Genomic DNA, 22,414 nt, shown 5'->3' with positions numbered 1-22,414 from the left:
TTGATATAAGAAGAACAAAAATTGTTTTATGTTAAATGCGAGATGCCAATTTTTACCAAATTACCTTCTTGCTATCATCCTTTTGTATTAATGATATAAACTTATTTTTCTTTCCTCAAATGTTCCTCAAGGAAAAATCAGCCACTGACCAAAGTAAAGAGCTTTAAATCCCTTATGTTCATAAGTAATTATTTTGTAAAAGCAATCCAATTTATAGTTTTAAAAATTTTAGGCACTGAAAGTATATCATCCTCGAATAACATTTGGTTCCCAACCTCTATTCTATGTGTGTGTGCACTGATTTGAACAAAAGCTGAATACTATATATACATGATGTTTTAGAGCCTTTTTTTACTGAACATATTGTCAACACCTTTCATGACAGTATACACAGATCTTCCTCATTCTTTTTAATGGATGAATGATATTCCTGTACAACTTTCAAATGTCCCATCAGATATTCAAGTAGGTAAAAAACCTATTCATAGTTACATGACCTAGAACCCAACTCTATATTACATGTAAGAAGTATTTCTGAAATTTAATATACACTGAATTTTTCAGGAAGGCAACTGCATGTGCTCTTATCCAAGACTTTACCTTGTTTTGTTCAGAACCTTATAAAGAGTTATTCAACCCTGTGGCATTTCTAAGTCACCAACACAGCACACGTGAAATATTCGTTGTGCACGTGGTTGCAGGATGCAGTGAGTCAGCATATGTGTGCAAGCGTCTGACCACTTGAGTCACTGTCTTCTAGTGTAATCATATCTAAACATTGAAATACGCATTTTATTGCAAATTTCATTATTTCATTAGAAATTACTTCTCTTTATTTATCCTTTGTTATTACAGAGCACTATTTGCTTTTATTTCTTTGAAATTGTGACTGTAGATATATTACATTATCTATGTATTTTACTTCCAAATAGTAAAGGGGGTTTTTTCACTGGGTCTCAGAAGGTTGAAAACAACTCATTTAAATGGTTCCCTACTGGTGGACATTCATGCTGTTTCTGATTCCTTATTATTACAAAAAATGCTGAGATCAGTGTTCCTGTATATAAAATTTTTCACATTTTGTTCCTCAGGATATATATTTTCCTAGAACTAAAACTGTTGCATGTACAGAGGGTATTTGATACATACAGTCAAAGTATCTTTCACAAAGGTATACCAGAACTTTTTTATAACCTAGGAGTAGGGAAAGGCCTTTTTTTACTATCAATCAAAATCCAAGGGCAATAAAAGGTTAATAAATTTGAGTGCATAAACAAAGCCAACAAACAAAAACACCAGAAGTAAAAAAAAAAAAAAAAAAAAAAAAAACTAATAAGCTGGAAGAAAATATCTCCAAACATATCATGAATGGCTAAAATCCCTAATATTACAAAAAACTTCTAGCCCTGGCTGGTGTGGCTCAGTGGAATGAGTGTCAGAATGCGAACCAAAGAGTCGCCAGTTCTATTCCAGTCAGGGCACATACCTGGGTTGTGGGCCAGTGGGGGTGCTCATGAGAGGCAATCACACATTAATGTTTTTCTCCCTCTCTTTGTCTCTCCCTTCCCCTCTCTCTAAAAGTAAATAAATAAAATCTAAAAAAAACCTTTTAAAAATTGAGAAGAAAAAAAAGACCAAAATCCTATTGCGAAAGACATGAAGAGGTATTTAGAAAAAAGAGCTTTGGCTGATGTGGCTCAGTGGATTGAGCACCAGCCTGCAAACAAAAGGGTTGCTGGTTCGATTCCGAGTCAGGGCACATGCCTGGGTTGTAGGCCAGGTCCCCAGTAAGGTGGCATGTGAGAGGCAACCGCATATTGATACTTCTCTCCCTCTCTTTCTCTCTCTCTTCCCCTCTCTCTTAAATTAAATAAATGAAATCTTAAAAAGAAAAAGATATAAAAATGACCATTAAACATATCAAAAGCCATTCAATTTCATAATTAAGAAAAATCTACACTGAGCTGTAACTTCTCACCTATCAGATTGGCAAAAATTCAAAAACTTGATAACATACTTTCTTAGTAAGGCTGTGGGGAGATAGTCATTCTCACACATTGTTGATAGGAATGCAAAATGGCCCCATCCCTAGAGAGGAGAATTTAGCTGTATCTAAATAAAACTAATCATCCATCTATTTTTTGACCCGTAATTCCACTTCTAGGAATTTACCAGGAACATACATATCTGAAAAAACAAAAATATATATGCCCAAGGTTATGCATTAGATCTTTATTTGTAATTGCAAAATACCACATAGCACATAGCTATGTCAGCACTGGAGTAGTGGAAGAAACTCTACTACACCCACATGATGGAGTACTATGCAACCATAAGAAAGAATGAGAACAATCTCTACAAACTCATATACTATTTCCAGGTGATATTATTATGTGAAAAAAACCGAAGTGCAAAAGAGCATGTATGGATTCTATCTTTTCTGTAAGAATTTAGGAAGGGGGGGAATAAAAGGAAAGATAAACCTAAAAACAATAAAATCAATACCTACAAAGGATTGGGGAGGGAGAATGGAATGGAGTAGAAAAGATATAGGAAGAAGTGCTCATTCTCCAATATATCTTTTTTGTATAGTTTTGATTTTTAGAAGCATATGTATTCTACAAATTAAAGAAAATTGAAATATAGGAAGGGAAAACTGAAAGTAGAATGAACAGGTGAACCCAACAGTATTTAAAAAGAATGCTATAACTACTCTGAAGAGGAACAAAAAGAAGAACCAATCCAAGTAACTTACCCTTAACAATACACCTTCAGTCCTGGGTGATCCAGGGGAGAATTACAAACAAATCCTGAACGTGCTGAAGTGGGTTTGTTTTATGTAGTGGTATGTGCAGAGCAATTATGAAATAATTTTGGATGTATTAAAAGACAGCAGCCCTGGCTGGGTAGCTCAATTGGTTAGAGCGCCATCTGGATACACTGGGGTGGCATGTTCAATCCGAGGTCAGGGCACACACAAGAATCAACCAGGGGATACATAACAGGGCGGAACAACAAATATCAATGTTTTTTTCTCTCTCTCTCTCAAACCAATTAAAAAAAAAAAGACTGAGTAAATGAGTAAATATCCTGATGTTGGGAGTCAAGGTTCCCGCTGAGGACAGGATATACAAATAAAGAACGGGGGAAATAAGGAAAATCCTATGAAGATGAAGTAGAGGTATCTATGTGAACAAATGATTTCTTTAGAAAGGTATCTGTATGTGTATATGCATGTATATGTGAATATGTACACAATGTACACATATGCACACACATAGGTATATGTGTATAAGGCATATATGCACATATTTTCCCTAGCTCCGTGGGCCAAAATACAAAGATACTCTAGGAGCAATGAGCAGTGATGAGATCTTGGTCTTTAATGTCATTCCTCTCTAAAAGGAACCTGGGCTCCTTCCAAGGTTGGGGCAGAGGTACAAGATGAACCTGGTACATGGCATGCCAGAAAGTGAGAAGATGCTCAAAAAGTGATGGGGGTGGGCATGTCAGAGGATGCAAGGAGCCAGTTTGAAGGGACTCATGGTGGTCAAACTGAAGCAATCTCAGAACCAAAATAATGAAGTATAATAATGAATTCTAAACCATTGAAAAGAATTCATGTGTTCGTATTATAATACATACATATTTATATATACATACATACATAGAGGGCATGGGCAGTCTCTTTATTACAGTAGAATGCTAAGTGCCAACCAGTTAATGTGGAGAGTGCCGAATGGCGGGGTGCAGAGAATCATTTTTTCAACCTTCACAGTCAAGACTAGATCAGGCAAAAATCATCAATGAATGTTAAATCTAGGAAAAAATTTTGATGAGCAGAGTATTTTATCACCTGAAAGCATCTCCCTATGGGTTACTTAGTATATATGCAAGGGAAAAAACAGATTATACAGTGGAGAACTGAGACACCTTGCCTGGATTTTCAGAATTCACATCACCAGCCCTGGCTGGTGTGGCTCAGTGGATTGAGTGCTGGCCTGCAGACTGAAAAAGTGGCCAGTTCGATTCTCAGTCAGGACACATGTCTGGGTTGTGCACCAGATCCCCAGTTGGGGGCAGGTGAGAGGCAACTGACTGATGTTTCTCTCACACACTATTGTTTCTCTCCCTTTCTTTCTCCCCCTCCCCAACTCTAAAAATAAACAGTTAAAGAAAATCACATCACCAATGAGATTGGCAAAATGAGGCAAACCCCAAATGAGAAACCTCTATTTTAAAAAAGGGTAGGGGGGAGCCTGTATTTTTCAAATGTGTCAAAGTCACCAAAACAAAGGCTGTGCAAATGTTTCAGTTTAAAGGAGGCCAAAGAGACATAGCAACTTAATACAAGACCTGACCTGTTTCTTGTACAGGAAGGAAAACACCATAAAGGACATTATTGAGTCAGCTGACAAAACTGGAATACAGACAATAGGTCAGATAAAAGTATTTTATCAATGTTAAATTTACTGAAGTTGATAACTCTACTGAGGTTATGTAATAAAATATCCCTATTAGGAAATAAACACTTAAGTACTTAGGAGTAAAGGGCCATGATATTCAGCACACCCTTGTACAATGTTCTGTTCATTTGTTCAATGTCATTTTGTTATGATGTCAATGAAAAAAAACTGATTCCCAGTCGGGGCCCGTGTCTGTAAAGAGTTTGCACACGCTCCCTGTGTCTGCAGGGGTTTTTCCCTAGAGGCTCCAGTTTCCTCCCACATGCCAAAGATGTATACGTCAGGCACACTGTATGTCTAAATTCTCCCATATGAGTGAGTATGCTCTTCAACAGAATGGTGTTCTGTCCAGGGTCAGTTCCCACCTTCTACCCTGAGCTGCTGGGATGGGCTCTGGCCACCCTTGACCATGAACTGGAATAAGTGGGTTGGAAAACAATTGTCTTGTTTTTATCCATCTTTCTTAAATGTATGTATAGCTTACATCTGTTTCAATGTTTAATATTAGAAGTATCTGGGGTCTTTAGTTTGAAGTTTGGTGATGTTTTTGTGGCCAGAAATATGCCATAGGAACTTAACTCTTGTTTATATCAACTAGCCTGTGGTAACATTGGTTTTGTTTTATTTCATTTTGTTTAAAGTTGCAGTTTCCAAGAATCTATCAACAACATTGAAGACTTACTATATGTCTCTTACCCTCAAATGATTCAAAAAAATATATGGGGTGTATGTGTCTATCTATAAATATATATATAAATATATCAATGTATTATATATCTCTATTAATAGGGAAGAAGAGGGAGAGAGAAAATGCACACAAATAGAGTAAAAAGTTAACAAAAGGTGTATGGGTTATTTTTTGTACTCTTAAGACTACCTTCCAACTTTCTTGTAAGTTTGAAATTATTTCCAAATAAAAAGTTTAAAAGTTATTTTTAGGACTTCCAGCCAAGTTGGAGGCATAGATGGACGCACTGTACCTCCATGCACAGCCAAGACTGGAACAACAACAATTTAGAGGCAGAATAATACCCAGAACTAACAGAAAATTTATCTGAATGGAAGTTGGATAGCCAAGAAGTTGAAATAGACCCATTCATCTGGACTGGTAGGAGGAGCCAAGACAAGCAGCCGGGCACAGGTCACAGCGCAGGTAGCAGCACAGAGAACAGGGAGAGTTGGACGCCTAAGGCAACCAGGAGCGCGTAAGGCATCTGGGGTGCACAAGATCGCAGCGGGTGGCCCCTGAGTACACAAGGGGCAGCTGGCGGACCCAGTGAGGCTGCGATTGTGGAGCAGGGCAGATCGCGCAACCCAGGATCCCAGGGAAGGGACTGAGGTCCCACGGAGGAGAACGGAGCTACTGCCATTGTTCCCTCTCGGCCCCGCCCCCACATACAACATCACAACTCAGCGACTGGGGTGCCCAGCCCCGGTGAACACCTAAGGCTCCGCTCCTCACCATAATAGGAGTGACCAGACCAAAAAAAAAAAAAAAAAGAGAGAGAGAGAGAGATGGCTCAAACAGAAAAACAAATCAGTGCCCCAGAACTCATCCTTTTGAGGGACCAAGAGATAGCTAACCTATCAGATGCACAGTTCAAAACACTGGTGATCAGGAAGCTCACAGAATTGGTTGATTTTGGTCGCAAATCAGATGAAAAAATGCAGGTTACCATAAAGGAAATGAAGGAAAATGCACAGGGAACCAATAGTGATGGGAAGGAAACTGGGACTCAAAACAATAGAGTGGACCAGAAGGAAGAAAAAAACAACCAAACAGGAAAGAATGGAGAAATAAGAATTAAAAAAAAAACGAGGAGAAGCTTAGGAACCTCCAGGACATCTTTAAACATTCCAACATCCGAATAATAGGGGTACCAGAAGAGGAAGAGGAAGAGCAACAGATAAAAACGTATTTGAACAAATAATAAAGGAGAACTTCCCCATTCTGGCAAAGGAAATAGACTTCCAGGAAGTCCAGGAAGCTCAGAGAGTCCCAAAGAAGTTGGACCCAAGAAGAAACACACAAAGGCACATCATAATTACATTAGCCAAGGTAAAAATGAAGGAGAGAATCCTAGAAGCAGCAAGAGATAAGGGGACAGTCACCTACAAAGGAGTTACCGTCAGACTGTCAGCTGATTTCTCAAAAGAGACCTTACAGGCAAGAAAGGGCTGGAAAGAAGTATTCCAAGTCATGAAAGACAAGGACCTATAACCCAGATTACTCTATCCAGCAAAGCTTTCATTTAGAATGAAAGGGCAGATAAAGTGCTTCTCAGATAAGGTCAAATTAAAGGAGTTCATCACCACCAAGCTCTTAATTTATGAAATGTTAAAGGGACTTATCTAAGAAAAGAAGATTAAAAAAACACATGTATAGTAAAAGGACAGCAAACTCACAATTATTAACAACCACACTTAAAGCAAAACCAAAAGAAACTAAGCAAACAACTTGAACAGGAACAGAACCACAGAAATGGAGATCACATGGAGGGTTAGCAACAGGGGTATGGGAGGAGGAGAGAGGGGGAAAAGGTACAGAGAATAAGTAGCACAGATTGTAGGTAGAAAATAGACAGGGGGAGGGTAAGAATAGTATGAGAAATGTAGAAGCTAAAGAACTTATAAGTATGACACATGGACATGAACTAAAGGGGGGATGTGGGTGGGAGAGGGTGTACAGGGTGGAGGGGAGTGAAGGAGGGAATGGGACAACTAATAGCATAATCAATAAAATATATTTTTTAAAAAGTTATTTTTAAAAGGGAGAGGAAGCGGTTTCAATTTTCACTCCCACCATTGGGACAATTCTTTTAGGTTCTTTCTCCATGTGCAAAATGAGATCTAAACTGATGTTTGAAGACTATTCTGTGCTAAATGTGTGTAGAGAGTGTGATGAGAGTCAGTCAGAGCCCCTTTAAGAAACTGCTCTAATTCCATTGCTGGGACTCTATCCTAAGAACACTAAAACACCAATACAAAAGAACCTTTGCACCCCGATGTTCATAGCAGCACAATTACAATAGCTAGGTGCTGGAAGCAACCTAGATGCCCATCAGTAAATGAATGGATCAAAAAACTATGGTACATTTACACAATGGAATTCTATGCAGCAGAAAGAAAGAAGGAGCTCATACCCTTTGCAACAGCATGGATGGAGCTGGAAAGCATTATGCTAAGTGAAACAAGCCAGGCAGTGAAAGACAAATACCACATGATATCACCTTTAACAGGAATCTAAACAACAAAACAAAACAAAACAAAAAACTAGCAAAATATAACCAAAGACACTGAAATAGGGGATAGTCCTGACAGTGACCAGAGGGAGAGAAGAGGGAATTTCAGGGGGGAATGGGTAGGATTACAGGAACAAATTGGAGGACACATGGACAAAAACTAGGGTGGGGGGTAATGGGGGGGAAGGGGGGAGGGTTTGGGTGGATGGCTGGAACGGAGTAGGGGGGAGAAAACTGTACTTGAACAATGATTGAAATAAAAAAAAAATAAAGTCATTTTTTATTTTTTAATTAAAAAAAAAAAAAAAAAAAAAAGAAACTGCTCTAGAGGAAACACACCCAAAAGTACCACTTTGATTCTTCTCATTGGGACACAGCTAACATCTAACAATGGATTTCTATTTCTGCCAAGTCTCTTATCTTCAGAATTAGAGAAAAAGCAGTATGTGTGTATATATATATATATCTCCATAGTGTGGCTGCCTGAGTTTATTTCACACATATTGCAATTCTCTGTGTTATTATTATATGTGGTTTACCTCTAAGTTCTACCTAAAAGAGGGAGAAGGGCATTTTCTTAATTCTACCACTGATATTATTTATGAAGGCATCACAAATATGTTACTCATTTTAAAGAGAAATACGATTGCTTTTTAAAATTTAAATGCAGGTTAATCATACTATGCATCTGACCTTAGTTTTCTTATGACACCTAGGGTGATGTGTTTGTGTTATGTGTTCAGTGGGCAATCAATAAATATTGACTGATTTTATGTTGAGTTGATACTCTTATTTCTTTAGGATCCGATTCATAGGGCTTTAACTTCAAAGTGCTTATTTTTCTTCTTTGAGCAAATTCCACTTCGGTTTGCTGTTACTATTCACCTGAGACTTGCTCACACAGTACTTACTGCTAAAGGAACCCAAGCGGTCCATTCCTGAATTAGCAAAGACTGCGGCTTTGATCTTCCTCAGTGCAGTGCCCCTTCAAGGAGATTTCAGAGCTGGCTGACACAAATGCCAAAGCTCGATGATCCCCTATGAACAAACAACAGTGGCACACAGATCAGGAAATCATTCAAAGGAACAAGATAAAGAGAAGACAGTGCAATGTACTAAACTCTACTACATCCGAACTTTGTAGCATTAAGCAAGTATTTTATCTCTATAAGTCTGTGTCCTCCTCTCTAAAATGAGCATGGTTATAATAGTATCTAACTCCCAGAGGTGTTTTGAGGATTAAATATCAAAATCCATATAAATAATGTACCATGGTGCCTGGCCCATGGTAAGCCCTCTACAAAAAGCTACATAGCTCTAATAACAACTACTGGTTTCCTCTGTCTAGCAGCACTTCTCTCCTTCTTTGGGAAACTGACTCTCAGACATTTCACACGGTTCAGAGGGGTTGCCAATTGTGATGCTCCAACTACAACCCCCACAGCAGCTAAAGCAACCAGATCTCTTAGAGAAATCTGAACCGGCAATAAGATATACAAGGATAGAAGGCAGTTAGAGCTCGGTCATTCATTAGTCAAAAAATCTGGGAGAAAGAGAGGGAGAGAAACATCAATGTGTGGTTGCCTCTCGAGTGCCTCCCACTGCCCGGGCATGTGCCCTGACTGCGCATTGAATCGGTGACTCTTTGGTTCCCCTTTGGTTTGCTGGCGGCGCTCCATCCAGCAAACCACAACAGCCAGGGCTGCACAATGTCTTACAGGTAGTGAATAGCAGCGCCATGTTCAACAGATGTTACTAGATAGGGCTAAGTAAAAGATGTTTAAACAATCTGATAACACTCCACATCGTAAGCACAAAATTGTAATAACATCCATGAAAGGATAGATGCTAGCTCCAAAATTAACATTTACCAAATTCAAAGATGTTACTGGTAGGGCGGAAGGTACGTGAAGAACAGCATTCAGTGTGGTGTGGAGGACAGGTGCAGGCTGTGCAATTTTTGACAAGGTTCAAATCCTCCTTTAGTTCCTTATTAGCTGCAAGACCTTGGGTAAGTCACTTTGCCTGAGCCTCCATCAGCTTCAGCTCTAGCTGGGAGCTTAAATGCCTACTGTGGAAGGCTACTGGAAAACTCAATGGGAAACATCTGTAGTGGCACGACACAGTGGCTGTCGCTAGCACAGTTACGCGCAGCATAGCGCTAACAGGAATGCCTAACCTGGGACAACTCGGAGCCGCACCAAGCACCCGACGCCGCGGGGCGGGGCCGAGGGGTCAAGCCCCGCCTTCCCTCAAAGCGCGACGTGGCCGACGCCGCCTGCCCGCCCCCCTGCCGCGTGTTCCCCGCCGCCCAGGCTCGCAGCCTGACCTCGATCCCCGCCGCACTTCGTGGTCTCCACCTCTTCCTCGTGCCTTTAGAGAAGCTCGTGCCCCGCCGTCCGCCCTGCAGCTCCTGGAGCCTCACTTCACCGTGCCCCCACCTCCGCGCCGAGAAGCAGCCAGACACGTGCGCGTTCCTGGGTTTGCGTGCTCGCTCCCGAGCAGCGCAAGCGCGAGATCGCCCCTTCCCTGCCGCGTACCACGCGCCGGTCGTCTCCACCCTTTTCCCTCCGGTGCCCTTTGGGCCCTGCCGTGTGCGGCTCGCTTGCCACAATCCCCTCGGTCCCGCCGGGTCCTCGCCTTGTGCCGCTCCCGACCTATGGCAGAGGCCTGGGAGGATGCGGGTGAGCAACTTGCCCGACTTTGAGTCAGACCAATAATCACATGTCCCGTAAAGTGCGTTGCGGGTCGCCTGGTGCCGGCCTGTGGTGCTGTTTGATCCCCCTCCGGAGTGCCGTGAGGCGGGGCGGGCCTGTTCTGGTCTGCTTTTGTGTATTTAACATTCTCACCCCTGTTGCAGCAAAGGAAATTGAAGCCAAGGGACTCTGGCCGTTTCTGGAATCTGGGTCTTGAAGTGCTGCTCATGGATTAACCAGACTGAATGGTGTAAGGGTGAACAGGGTGCGTTTCATTGAGATGCTTCTGGGCCGTCGAAATTATCTCCTTTGGAAAGAACCATCCCCTCTTTGGGCTTCAGAGACCCAAATTGAGGCGCAATGATGAGACGATGTGGTGGCCCACTCTGATGTCAATCTTGAGGGCTAGGTATGTCCCAACTCTTATTACTACTAATTATAATAGCAACTCTATGTCGATTGTTTATTGCATGCCAGGCATTGTACAAAGGAGGTTACATATATGGTCTCATTTAATCTTCAAAAACAACCTTATGAGATAGGCACCATTATTATTCCCATTTTCCAGCTGAAGACATTTAGATTCTGGCTTACAAATAACTTGGGATCACACTGCTAGGAAGTGTTGATGAAGGGGATTCAAACCGGTCCACCTTAACCATGCTGTTACCTATGTTTCAAAGTCTCGTTCATAAATTTATCCAACTTTTAAAATTTATTTACACTTTCTGCTTATGTGACTTTTTTTTTGCTATAAGTATATACACACATTCTCCTCTGCATAAATAAATATGGAGTAGTTTTATATTTGATGTATCCTGAAAATCTGTTTATTCATTCAACAAATATTTTATGAGCGACATTGTTCTAGGTGCTGGGAATTCAGCAGTGAACAAAACAAAGTCTGCCTCTTAGTGGAGGAGGTTGACAACAAGGAATAACAGAATATATTACTAAATATATTCTGGTAAATCCCAGTAATGTAGTAAGTTTTAGGGGGAAAATCAGGCTAAAGGGCTAAGAGTGATGTGAAGATGCTCTTTTAGAGAAGATAGACAAGGAAGGCCTCTTAAGGGAAGACACATAGGCAGAAATTCTAATTAAATGAGGGAGGCAGCTGTGTGGCTTTCTAGAGGGAATCTATTCTAGAAGAGAAATGGCAATTGCAGTGGCCCTAAGATGGGGACTTGGTTGCCATGTTGCAGATGAAGCAATGAGACCAGTGTGGTTGCAGCACAGCCAGTTAGAGAAATGAGTTGGGAAACAGGCAGAATCCAGATCATGTATCCTCTGATAAGCCATGGTTGGATTTTTTATTTTATTGGAAAATGATGTGATGCCTTGGAAGGATTGAGAGACAAGAAGTAATCTGATTTACTTTAGAGTGATTACTCTGGAAGCTGTGTGGAGAATAGACAATAAAACATTAAAAGTGCCCTTTGAAGCATAAATTGTCCTTTTACATAGCAATTGTTCAACAGATAGTTTATTAACATCAGTGTTTCACCTACACCTTTACACCTGTGCAACCGCTTTCACATCCTCCACAAAGAGGAGATAGGGTCAAACATAGATCTTACCTTCATGTCTTTTTCACCTGAACTGAATTTTTGTTTTTATCCTCACTCTAGGACATTTTTCACTGCTTTTGTAGAGAAAGGAAGGGAGGGAGACTGGGGGAGGGGGTGTCGATGTGAGAGAGAAACACTGACTTGGTTGCCTTCTCCTACTGGCCCCAACTGGGGGACAAATCTGCAACTTGGATATGTACCCTGACTTGGAATCGAACCTGCAACCATTTGGTCTATGGGACCACACTTCAACCAACTGAACCTTATTGGCCAGGGCTAAACTGAATTTTTCAAAACTGTCTAGGGCATATATCCAGATCTGGACATCATAGTTGTCAACAAACTGGATATGCGTTATCAATATAGTATTGTGGAGAAAACAGTCCCACGTACTACAACAATCCATTCATTGCAAACATTGTGTTCAAGGCCCTGAAATTACCCTTCCACTTTAACCGATGTTAGGCCCGCTTTAGAATTCTAAGCCCCAGTTTAGTCATTGTGCTTAAGAAAGATGTGAAGAAATGAAAAGGCCCAGTAAGAAGGGTAGCACTGATTCAGGTAGCACTTTTCTGGGTTTTTGCCTTCAGTATGTAGTGGAGAGTGGTATCAATGATAAGACCAGCTGAAGGAAAAGAGATTTGTAGGAAAATAAAAGTTCTGTTTCAGATCCATATTTTGCAATCTAAATAAAAATAACATATGAATGAGTTTAGAGCTGAGAGGAGAGACCAGGGCTAAAATTGTATGAATGTATTAGAATTGTTTCTTTGGATGTGTGTCTTTTGACAGAGCTTGAGGACAGACACTGTGTCTTTTCTTCTTTGTAACCTCAGTGCCCAGAAGTGCGTCCTGGACGAATATTTGTGAAATGAGCAAGTAAAGGCAAAGGTATGGATGAAGTCACTCAGGCAAAATGTATAAGGTAAACAGAGAAGATACCCAGTCTATGCTTTCACTGAAGTTCAAGCACCAGAACATGACTTATAACTAGGGTGACCATAAGCTCCAGTTTGCTCAGGACAGTCCTGATTCATTCCTGTTGTCCCCACATAATTAGTCATATTGTCTCATTTCACTCTCAGAAGTGTCTCAGTTTGTGCAATAAATTATGTGGTCCCTCTTTTAGAAGGCCCTTCAGGGTCTGGTGTGCTCCTGTTTCCTGGTCATCACTGCCCCAGCTCACACTTCATTCTCCAGCCAAATAGAAAGGCCTCGGTTTTCCCTTATGTTCTCTGTTCCTTCCGGGCTCCCTTTGCCGAGGTACCTCAACTTCAACTTAGACATCCCTCCCTCAGGAACGTCTCTCCTGGCCCCCAAGTCTGGGTTAAGTGGATTTTTACATGCTTCCCGTGAAACCTGTATGTAACTTGTCAGAGCAGAGATGTCGTCTTGCTCCCCTCTATAAAGGAACCTGAAAAAAAACTTTTTATTGCTTTTAGTCACAAATTTACGTTAGGGCTAATTTTTTAAATTCTCACCCAAGGATATGTTTACTGATTTTAGAGAGAGAGGGAGGGAGAGAAGAGAAAAAAAATGTGAGAGAAAAACATTGATCAGTTGCCTTCCGTACATGCTCTGACCGTGGGTCAAACCCACAACCTAGGTGTGTGTCCTGACTGGGAATCAAACCTGTGACCTTTTGGCGTATGGGACAATGCTCCAACCAACTGAGCCACCCAGCCAGGCCTTAGGCTAATATTTTTGAAGACAGAACTTCAGGACGGATTAATACAATACACTCCAAGCCCTTTCATCCATAGTTAACTTAGGAGGTTGACTTTTGAACTTGAAACACAACAAGGAAAATTGTGTTATACTATCAGGCTCTGTGATGTGGCTGCCATTGACTAAGTTCAAAATATCCCAGCAACTCCTTTTCCACTACTAAGCTTCGTTCATTAGAATCAAAAGTGCAGTTTCTGAGCCTCCCTCTCTATGGAACTGATTCTCTGCCATTTTTAGATATTTACTATGTCCAGAGTGCTGAAAGAATTTATAAACTTTATCTCATCTAATATTTATTTTTCTTACAGACTAAAGTGGCTTTTGGTAGTTTGGTATACAAATAGATAAAAATAGAAAGTTTAAAAGTCTAGCTATGCCTTCTAGGTTTCAATTTCCTCCCCTTTAAACTGCAAAATATACCCAGTGTGAATTAGCCAGAGGTTCTGGTCCTGGAGTAGAGCCCTTTACCACTTACAAGGGCTCTTCAAGGCAAGGAGTCTTCCTATGATGTGCTCGCTAGGGAGGGCTTCACCCCACCAAAGGCCTATGCCTCAAGGGTTTAAGTTTTCAAGGCCTAGCTCGGGACTGGTTCTAGCCTCCGTGGCCTCTGCTGCTGCCTCTGGCATCAGGAACGTTGCCTTCCTCCTTCCTCCTCCCCTTCACTCCACACCTCTCTGTCTTTCTCTCTTTGTGGCCATCCTGGTCAAAAGAGTTAGGGAGTCAGTCCCTTTCCTTCAAGGAAGTTCCTAAAGGGCTTCTTTAAATTGATCCACCCAAACTATGATCAGTCTGCAGAGTAAGAAATGTAAGGTTACCCAGAACCATTTCTCCATCCAGTGAGGCTTGGCTCCGAGTGCTTCTGCATAAGTAGGAGGAAGCTAAAGGTCTCAAAGGTGAACAAGAGCGAGGAAATTTTCTGCTGCATTGCCCTGTTGCATCCCACTCTACAGACAGGGAAAAATAAGTCTCAGGTAAAATCACTTGCCCAAAGTCATTCAGTTACTAGGTAGCACAGCCAGAATTAAAACCACATCTGTCCAAATATAGCTAATAAACTGCCTCTGACTATTTAAAATGGAGGAGGTAGCAGGAATCAAGGATTCACATAATGCTATGGCAATTAAGCAGAGTTTTCATGAATGTGAACCTTTGCTACTCATCTCTTCTGCCTCTTCCTCAACTCATTTGACTTCTTTTTGATCTGCAAAAAGTACAGGATATCTGTCTAATGAGTCACCAGGTTTTGGGTAGAATCCAAAAAGTTAGGTGAACTAGGAGTATATTGTTGCTGAGGGACTCTGTTTAATCAAAAAACTTGCAAATGCCCACTAGGCAGCCTAGCAGTGTCCATTTCAGCCCGATATACAGGGTATCCACCTTTTGGTTGTCAGACAACCTCCGAAAATGTTTCGCATCATTCAATGATAGGCAGCCTATATTCTTTTGCAGCCAGCAAATGCTTAATGTTTGAAATATGACTTGTAAGGAACCAGGCACAGTTTAATATAATTTAAAAAGTATGGACTTTACAGCTTTCCTGAATTTGAATCCTGTCTGCACCCTTTACTACCTTCAAGCATTTTGGCAATAATGGAAAAAGTACTTTTTAAATTCTTTTTAAAAGAATTTAAGCAAGTTATCATCTGTGCCTCTTTTTTCCTCATATATAAAATAAAAAATATGTAATACCTAATAAGGGTTCTGTGATGATGTATGCATAGTCCTAGTTCATGGTGGGAGTCAAATAAATTGTAATTATAATTCTATAAGCGCTCCATAGGATAACCCTGGGCCTTGTTTAGAAGTTGTTCTAGGTCAGGTTGGCTAGTGCTTAGCATTAGAATTTTGTCATTATTGAAATAAAAAAATTGCCTACTGGAAATCTGTGGACTCCCAGAACACCAAGTGATGAAACAGAACCTTTTTGCTGCCTACTTCTTTAGCACCTTCCTCACCACAGAACTGAAGGGAGCGCACATTGTCTCACAGGGCAGATGCATAGCTGCAGTCGGGGGTGATTAATCCAGACTTACCTCAAATGCAGAACAAACCCGGGAGCTCTGTCCCATTTGATTAATGTAAATGGTTAACAGACTTACGTATTATGAACAGTTAACTATAAGACCATTCCTTCATCAGTGTGGTGGTTGCTGGGGGTGGGGGATATAAGGGAACGAAATGGTAATGGAAAAAAATGTAAATTATTTTTAAAAATAAAAACAAAACAAAGACAAAAAAGACCATTCCTTACAGAATAGAGCAAATACTTTAAAATTGTAATAAAACTAAAAACAAGGTTGATATGGTACGTATTTAATGATATATGTAATTGGGCTATGTGATAATTAGACCTTAAATGCTAAGCTGTTTACATAGATGACTGTAATTGGTTATTTTTACACACAGCCAAACACATTTTTTAGTGTTTGTCTACTCACTTTATTAATTTTCTGGAATTTATAATTATACCAAGGACAACAGTTTTCTCTGAAAGCCTTTACTCGTGCACTCACAGACACAATTTTTTAAGCATTATTTTGAAAAAGATTTTATTCATTCATTTCTAGAGAGGAGGAAAGGAAGGAGAAAGAGGAGAGAAACATTGGTTGCCTCTCACATGCCCCCAGTCTGGGACCTGGCCCACTACCCAGGCTTGTGCCCTGGCTGGGAATCGAACCAGTGACCTTTCAATTCACAGGTGGGTGCTCAACCCAGTGAGCCACACCAGCCAGGGCTGGACACACGTGTCAACCAAAATTCACTGCTACCAATTCAGTGCCAGTGGGAGTTCTCAACCTGGGGTGTGGTGGGTGGAGAACCTTGGAGTGAAATGGCTTCATTGAAACAACTCAAGTGAAGCAGCTCAGGCAAAGTAGCCCTTGTTATAGCTTAGTGTTGCAGCTCAAGTGTTACAGTCCCCAAGCAGCAGAAAGTGCACTCCATGGAAATAGGGGAAGCTGGCTTATGGAGAAGGAAGTTCCTGCCCCCATTGCTGATTACTCCATTTCTATGCAAATGAGGACTCCAAATTTACACAGTTTGATTGGTCCAAACCGCATTGTGGCTGTTTGGCCGTCTCACGTGGTCTGATTAGTTATTGAGGAGCTGCTCTGATATCTCAATAAATGTGCAAATGAGGATATACCTGTACAACTCCGGATGGGGAAAGTATTAGTGCCATTAGTAAAAGTACAATACCAGGAGTTTATCAAGGTTGGCTCCAACAGCAGCGCAGTGCCGGCAGGAGCACAGTGCAGGAGGCTTGGCAGCTCATGGGTGGCTTTGACATGCAGTATGCACAAGAGGACTCTGTAACAATGAATGTGACAGTCTGGCTATGAATTTGGGACCAGTTAACCACAAGGAGTCCTTGGCAGATGTGTTATTTCTTAGGGTTGACACTCTTCAAAATGGCACAGCAGGTTTTCCCTCCCTACTTGGTACTAAAAATAGCTACTGTTCAAGGCTCTGTGTTTGTATATTCTCATTTTAGTCCTTAAAAACCTTTTTAGGGAGGTATTGTTACTCCCATTTTGCTGATGCAGAAACTGATGGCCAGAGAGTGTAAGCAGGCAGCATAGTAGAGATTTGAACTTCCATTCCCAGCCTCTAACCACGCTTTATGCAACTTCAGAAGGTAATGGATTAAAGCCAAAATATGTCAGGTTTTTTTTAGGGAATCCAAGGGCTCCTGAGAAATAGAGATTATGTATATTAGTTCCCTGTTATTTGCAGTTTTGCTTTCCACGATTTCAGTTATTGGTGATCAATCATGGCCCAATATATTAAATGGAAAATTCCAGAAATAAACAATTCACAAGTTTTAAATTGCATGCCATGTAAAATCTCACCCCATTTCACTCTGTCCATCCTGGGACATGAGTCGACCCTTTGTCCAGCATATCCCAGGTTGGGGAGGGTGAGGGCAGTGGGGTATCACATTTATATAACCTGCATTACACTCTATTTTATAATTGTTCTATTTTATTATTAGTTATTGTTAATCTCTTAGTATACCTAATTTGTAAGTTAAACTTGACCATCAGTGTGTACGTGTATAAAAAAACATAGTGTGTATGTAGGTTTCGGTACTCTCTGTGGTTTCAGACACCCACTGGGGGTCTTAGAACACATCCTCCATGGATAAGGGGGACTGCTGTGTTCCTGAACACTAGTCCTGTGCGAAACACACTGTGGTCTACAGTGTGTTTCTAATATATTCTTCAACATGCAGATTTACCCATAAATAAGCAACTGTCAGGCTCTCAAACTCTGGGACTCTCACTGCCTCCAAGAATCTATGTTCATATTGCCTTCTATGGCTGCATTTAAAAAGCTATTGACACTTACATCTAAAAGTCCCACAAACCAGACCATATTTCTTAAAAGGACTTCAGAGGCTCCCATTTTGAAGGACTGTGCTTTACCAGCGTATACGTGACAGAACGATGCAGTCAGGTTGTCAGCATGTTCCAACCCTATTCAGGCCTTAACAGCAGGAAGAGAAAAAAACAGCTAATATCAAAACTACCGATATCTGTCATTGTCTTATTCTGAAATTAAACCAGCTGAGTAACGCACAGGTTCAATTTCAGAATGAGTTATTCAGTATTGTTTTTCTAGGCATTTTTAATGACTCCATAGTGTTGAAAAGAATTGCAACAGGCAGCACTCTCTAAATTGGGTGTGTTTTCCACTGGAAATCACTGAGCTTTCTAAGGTAAGCCGTAAAGTACCTTTGCACAACATTTTTATTTGTCTAAGCACAGGGGAGAGACATTTTGGCAGAACCAACAGTTGGTGTGCCAACATCACATTAGGGAAGTCCGTCTGACCTCCTCTCTACCCTGTATCACTGCTCACCCTTCCAGTTCCCTCCTTCCTAACTAGAAAGGAATCTGATTCCTATATCGATACTTTCAATGAAATCCTGTCAGTCTAACCTGTTCATTCTTCATGGTGGATTAATTTTAAGACTTTTATCTCTAACTGTAGATAATAATGCAGGTGTCTCTTGGTATCCATGGGGGATTGGTTCCAGAACACCCCTTGGTTACCAAAATTCAAAGAGGCTCAAGTCACTTGTACAAAATGGTGTACTATTTGCATATAGCTTATGCAAATAACTCCCTTGTACTTCAGGTCATTTCTGGATTACTTGTAATACCTAATACAATGCAGTATCATGTAAATAGTTGTTTATACTGTATTGCTAATGGAATAATGACAAGAAAAAGAGTCTGTACATGTTCACTACAGATGTAACCATTGCAGGCCTAACTACATTGTACACGTCAACAACAATGTAGTATTTTTTTTAAAAATATTTTCTGCCCCTGGCTGGCGTAGCTCAGTGGATTGAGCTTGGGCTGGGAACCAAAGTGTCCCAGGTTCGATTCCCAGCCAGGGTACATGCCTGGGTTGCAGGCCATAACCCCCAGCAACCGCACATTGATGTTTCTCTCTCTCTCTCTCTCTCTCTCTCTCTCTCTCTCTCTCTCCATCTCCCTCCCTCCCTTCCCTCTCTAAAAATAAATAAATAAAATCTTTAGCCCTGGCTGGTGTAGCTCAGTGGATTGAGCGCGAACTGGGAACCAAAGTGTCCCAGGTTCGATTCCCAGCCAGGGTACATTCCTGGGTTGCAGGCCATAACCCCCAGCAACCGCACATTGATGTCTCTCTCTCTTTCTCTCTCTCCCCCTCCCTCCCTCCCTCCCCTCTCTAAAAATAAATAAATAAAACCTTTAAAAAAATATTTTCTATCCACAGTTGCTTGAATCTGTGGATGCATAACCCACAGATACAGAGGGCCAACTGTATAGGCGGGAATATAAGACTGTACAACTCAATTAAAAAGACTAACAACCCGATTTAAAAGAAGGCAGAGGTTATAAGCAAGAGAATACCTGAAGCAAATACATATGTGGAAAGATGTTCAACTTTACTATTAAGCAGGACAATACACATAAGAGCAACAATGACATATGACTATATAGCCATCAGATTGGCAAACATTTTAGTCTGAGATTCCCAAGTTAGGGAGGGTGTGGAATAATAGACTCTCGCTACTGCTGGCGAATGTATTTACTACAGTCTCTTTGGAGAACCACATGAGATCTGACAGAGTTGAACAATGAGTTCTACTCCTTGGCATGTGTCATAGACATAGATATGTCCAAGAAAATTTATTGTGGAATAAATAAGTTAAACTGCCATCTAATATCATTGTGTGTCTAGCTTATGTCTTCAAAATTAGTGTGTCTTCTGTTGAATGTTTGATTCTTCTAGAGAGCAATTAGGACTTTACCCTTTCGTGTGCACTGTTTATTATTCTTTTTTAGTGCAGCAGGGAGCGGTAGTGACCTGAATAAATCCTAAGAGTCTTCTGGACATCATGTTATTCTGTGGAGACAATGACGCTATACCTTTGAACATATCCTTTTTCATCCTATTTTAAGTTTTATAAAATAACTTAAAATAGGATAAAATTTGGCTGTTGTGATTGAGTTTTCTTCCTTTGGGGCAGTTACATAGCCTTCTCATTTGTTTATTTTACATTTAATTATTTTTGCCCACTGCTTTTTTCAGAGGATGAAGTTAGCAACTTCAACCACTGGGTGGCGCAAATTCACAAGAGTCTGGTGGAAGTTCATTAATTACAGACCAACATGCACCTGTTGCTACACTGCACCATGTGAAGGCGAGTTAAGTAGAAGAAAAAAGGCTTTTTGCACCTGAACTTCAAGTATAAACATGGATCTAAATCCTCTGGGAATGAAAATTAAGGGAAATTTTTAGTATTAGGTGACTGGCAAGTCAGGTCACTGAATAAGGGAAAGAAAAGGAAGGGAAGGAAAAAGAAAAGTGTTGGAAAATGGAACAAGAAGAGAAATATTAGAGAAAGGCGTACAAGTCTGGAGAGGCGAATTCAGGTGTTTACCAACAGTTAAGTTACAGATGGTCCTTCACTGCTTTGCATCCATCCAGTTAACCAATAGCAGCTTGGAGGTGAAAATTAAAGTTACTTCATTTTCTCCTAGAAAGTCAGTGTGACATCCTCAGCTATCCATTTAGTAGTGTGATGTTACCAACACATTTTTTTAATGTCTACTGTGAGCATAGTACTTTGTTGGATACAAAGTAATACAGAGATATACAGATGTAGATGTAGAGCACACACTGCAACCTCCAAGCATAAGAACTATTCGGAAGTATATATAAAAAGCTAAGTGGCAACTCAAGGAAGATGAGGGCCATTCCATGAACTCAGAAATGGAATCCCTTCTGAGAGAGGGGCAGAGGGTGTGGAGGATCCAAGTGTTCAGGGAGGAGGGGCCGTAAGACTGTCAACCTGTACAGGGCAAAAAAAAAGAGGAGGGCAGTTCCTAGCCCCTAGTCATAAGGGGGAGGAGAAGAACAATCAGGGCCTGAGCCACCTTTAAGCCCCTCTGTGGTCAGTGGCCTCTTGCACTAGCCTGGCTGTAGGAAAGGAGGGATGCTAATGGCCTGCTCAGACCTTTCAGAGGTCCAGAGAGTCCCAGGTCATGTTGACTTTTGAGAACACAGGTCTATCTAAAGGATGAGTATTGTGGATGAGTATTGACATCAGTCCTTACACTGAACAAGTCGTGCTTGAACACACAACACACACAACTATTAATGTCATTTGACAATACCTTCAAAAGTTTAAATTGGAATTTTCTGTGAGTGTGGCTTCTCTGCCCTAAGCAACTTCTTACCTTAATATTTGCATCTATGAAAACGTATTGGGGTGATTTAGACCCTTAGAAAAGGTAGAATGACTTTCAGTCCTCTCTAAGGCTTGAAAAAAACACAACTTAATACTTGTGCTAACTGGGCAGGTAGTACTAATACATTAGCCAAAAAGGGCAGACAGCTTTAAAATGGTATGAAGAATATGATGTTATTTGTGTAACATACGTGTCTTTTTATATATAAGGATATGTGTGTCAAAGAGTTATACAAGGATATATAAGGCAAAGAGTTATAAGTTAAAGTGTCAGTGATTACCTCTGGGAGGAGGGATTAGGTATGATATTTTTTCTTTTATTCTTTATATTTTTCAGTATTTTCTGAAAATCGTTATAACAAGAATGTACTTTAATAATTGAAAAACAAAGGGTGGCAACTTAATGAGAAAGAATTTGCAATAAAAACCTTGCTAACTAGTCACTTCTCAGAGGAATAGTTGACACTCCATCGAAACAGTGTTTCATCAAGTCCAGACTATAACTCACTCTAGTGGTGACAGGGAGAACTGTGTCCTGCCATGAAGTGATCTGCAGACAGAGGTACCCATCCCAAAGTCCACATGGGAGTTTTCCCTTCCCTTCTGCTCTGTGTCCCATCCATCCCTTGGTTTCCAAAGGTCTTCACTTTAAGAGAATATGGGGTTCAAAGTGATTAACTGATTAGGGAGTCAGAGAATCCTCAGCGGCTCCTTGCCTTGTCAGCGGAAACAAGTTGTCCCCAAAACAAGATAAATAATTTTGATCCCATCAGTGAGTTCCTGTAAAGTCACTATAAGTGTTATACAAATTATACTCTTGCAGAAGACTTAATAAATGTCGACTTTGCCCCAGGTTTCATCTCCTGAGAAATCTGTTCTGGATTGAAGGACATTCTGTGGTAGACGAAGCTGGGGAAGGTGTGGATGAGTATAGACATCAATCCTGGACCACGAGCTTCTG

At 40.7% G+C, this 22,414-nt stretch overlaps 2 protein-coding genes across 9 annotated transcripts in view; one reads left to right on the top strand and one right to left on the bottom strand.

Moving 5' to 3' along the window:
- Positions 1–10,193, bottom strand: part of TADA2A (transcriptional adaptor 2A) — a 49,730-nt gene extending 39,537 nt beyond the window's left edge. For 2 of the 5 annotated variants that reach the window (XM_036033624.1, XM_036033628.1), the window contains exons 1-2: positions 10,055–10,141; positions 8,620–8,746 (exon numbers count right to left, since the gene is read on the bottom strand). In XM_036033624.1, the coding sequence (XP_035889517.1) occupies positions 8,620–8,644 (25 nt within the window). In that variant the 5' untranslated portion in view covers positions 8,645–8,746; positions 10,055–10,141. Of the gene's footprint in view, positions 1–8,619; positions 8,747–9,579; positions 9,745–10,037 lie in introns of those variants that run through there. The other 3 variants (XM_036033626.1, XM_028521040.2, XM_036033627.1) reach the window with 3 other exon arrangements.
- On the top strand, positions 9,744–19,032 carry LOC118502190 (wiskott-Aldrich syndrome protein homolog 1-like). Of its 4 annotated transcripts, none has more exons than XM_036033631.1 (3): positions 9,744–10,392; positions 10,569–10,813; positions 18,327–19,032. In XM_036033631.1, exons 1-2 carry the CDS (start codon positions 9,879–9,881, stop codon positions 10,619–10,621), a joined length of 567 nt encoding a protein of 188 aa, XP_035889524.1. In that variant the 5' UTR covers positions 9,744–9,878; the 3' UTR covers positions 10,622–10,813; positions 18,327–19,032. The 4 variants fall into 4 exon arrangements, 2 of the variants coding, with proteins under 2 accessions (XP_035889524.1, XP_035889523.1); XM_036033630.1 differs by lacking the exon at positions 18,327–19,032 and adding an exon at positions 12,812–13,120; XR_004904884.1 differs by adding an exon at positions 12,812–12,866 and having other exon boundaries at positions 10,289–10,813.
- The last annotated feature ends 3,382 nt before the right edge of the window (positions 19,033–22,414 follow it).

This window comes from Phyllostomus discolor, chromosome 8 (genome assembly GCF_004126475.2).
Source record: "Phyllostomus discolor isolate MPI-MPIP mPhyDis1 chromosome 8, mPhyDis1.pri.v3, whole genome shotgun sequence".
Lineage (NCBI taxonomy): Eukaryota > Metazoa > Chordata > Mammalia > Chiroptera > Phyllostomidae > Phyllostomus > Phyllostomus discolor.
Note: the sequence above shows the minus strand (reverse complement) of the source record. Positions and strands in the feature narration are given on the sequence as shown.

What these genes read in the sequence shown, in the direction of transcription:
- LOC118502190 (XM_036033631.1), top strand. Translation starts at nt 9,879, where the DNA reads ATGCCTAACCTGGGACAACTCGGAGCCGCACCAAGCACCCGACGCCGC. An exon ending in AGAGGCCTGGGAGGATGCGG is followed by an intron (nt 10,393 to 10,568) that starts GTGAGCAACTTG and finishes CCCCTGTTGCAG; the next exon opens with CAAAGGAAATTGAAGCCAAG.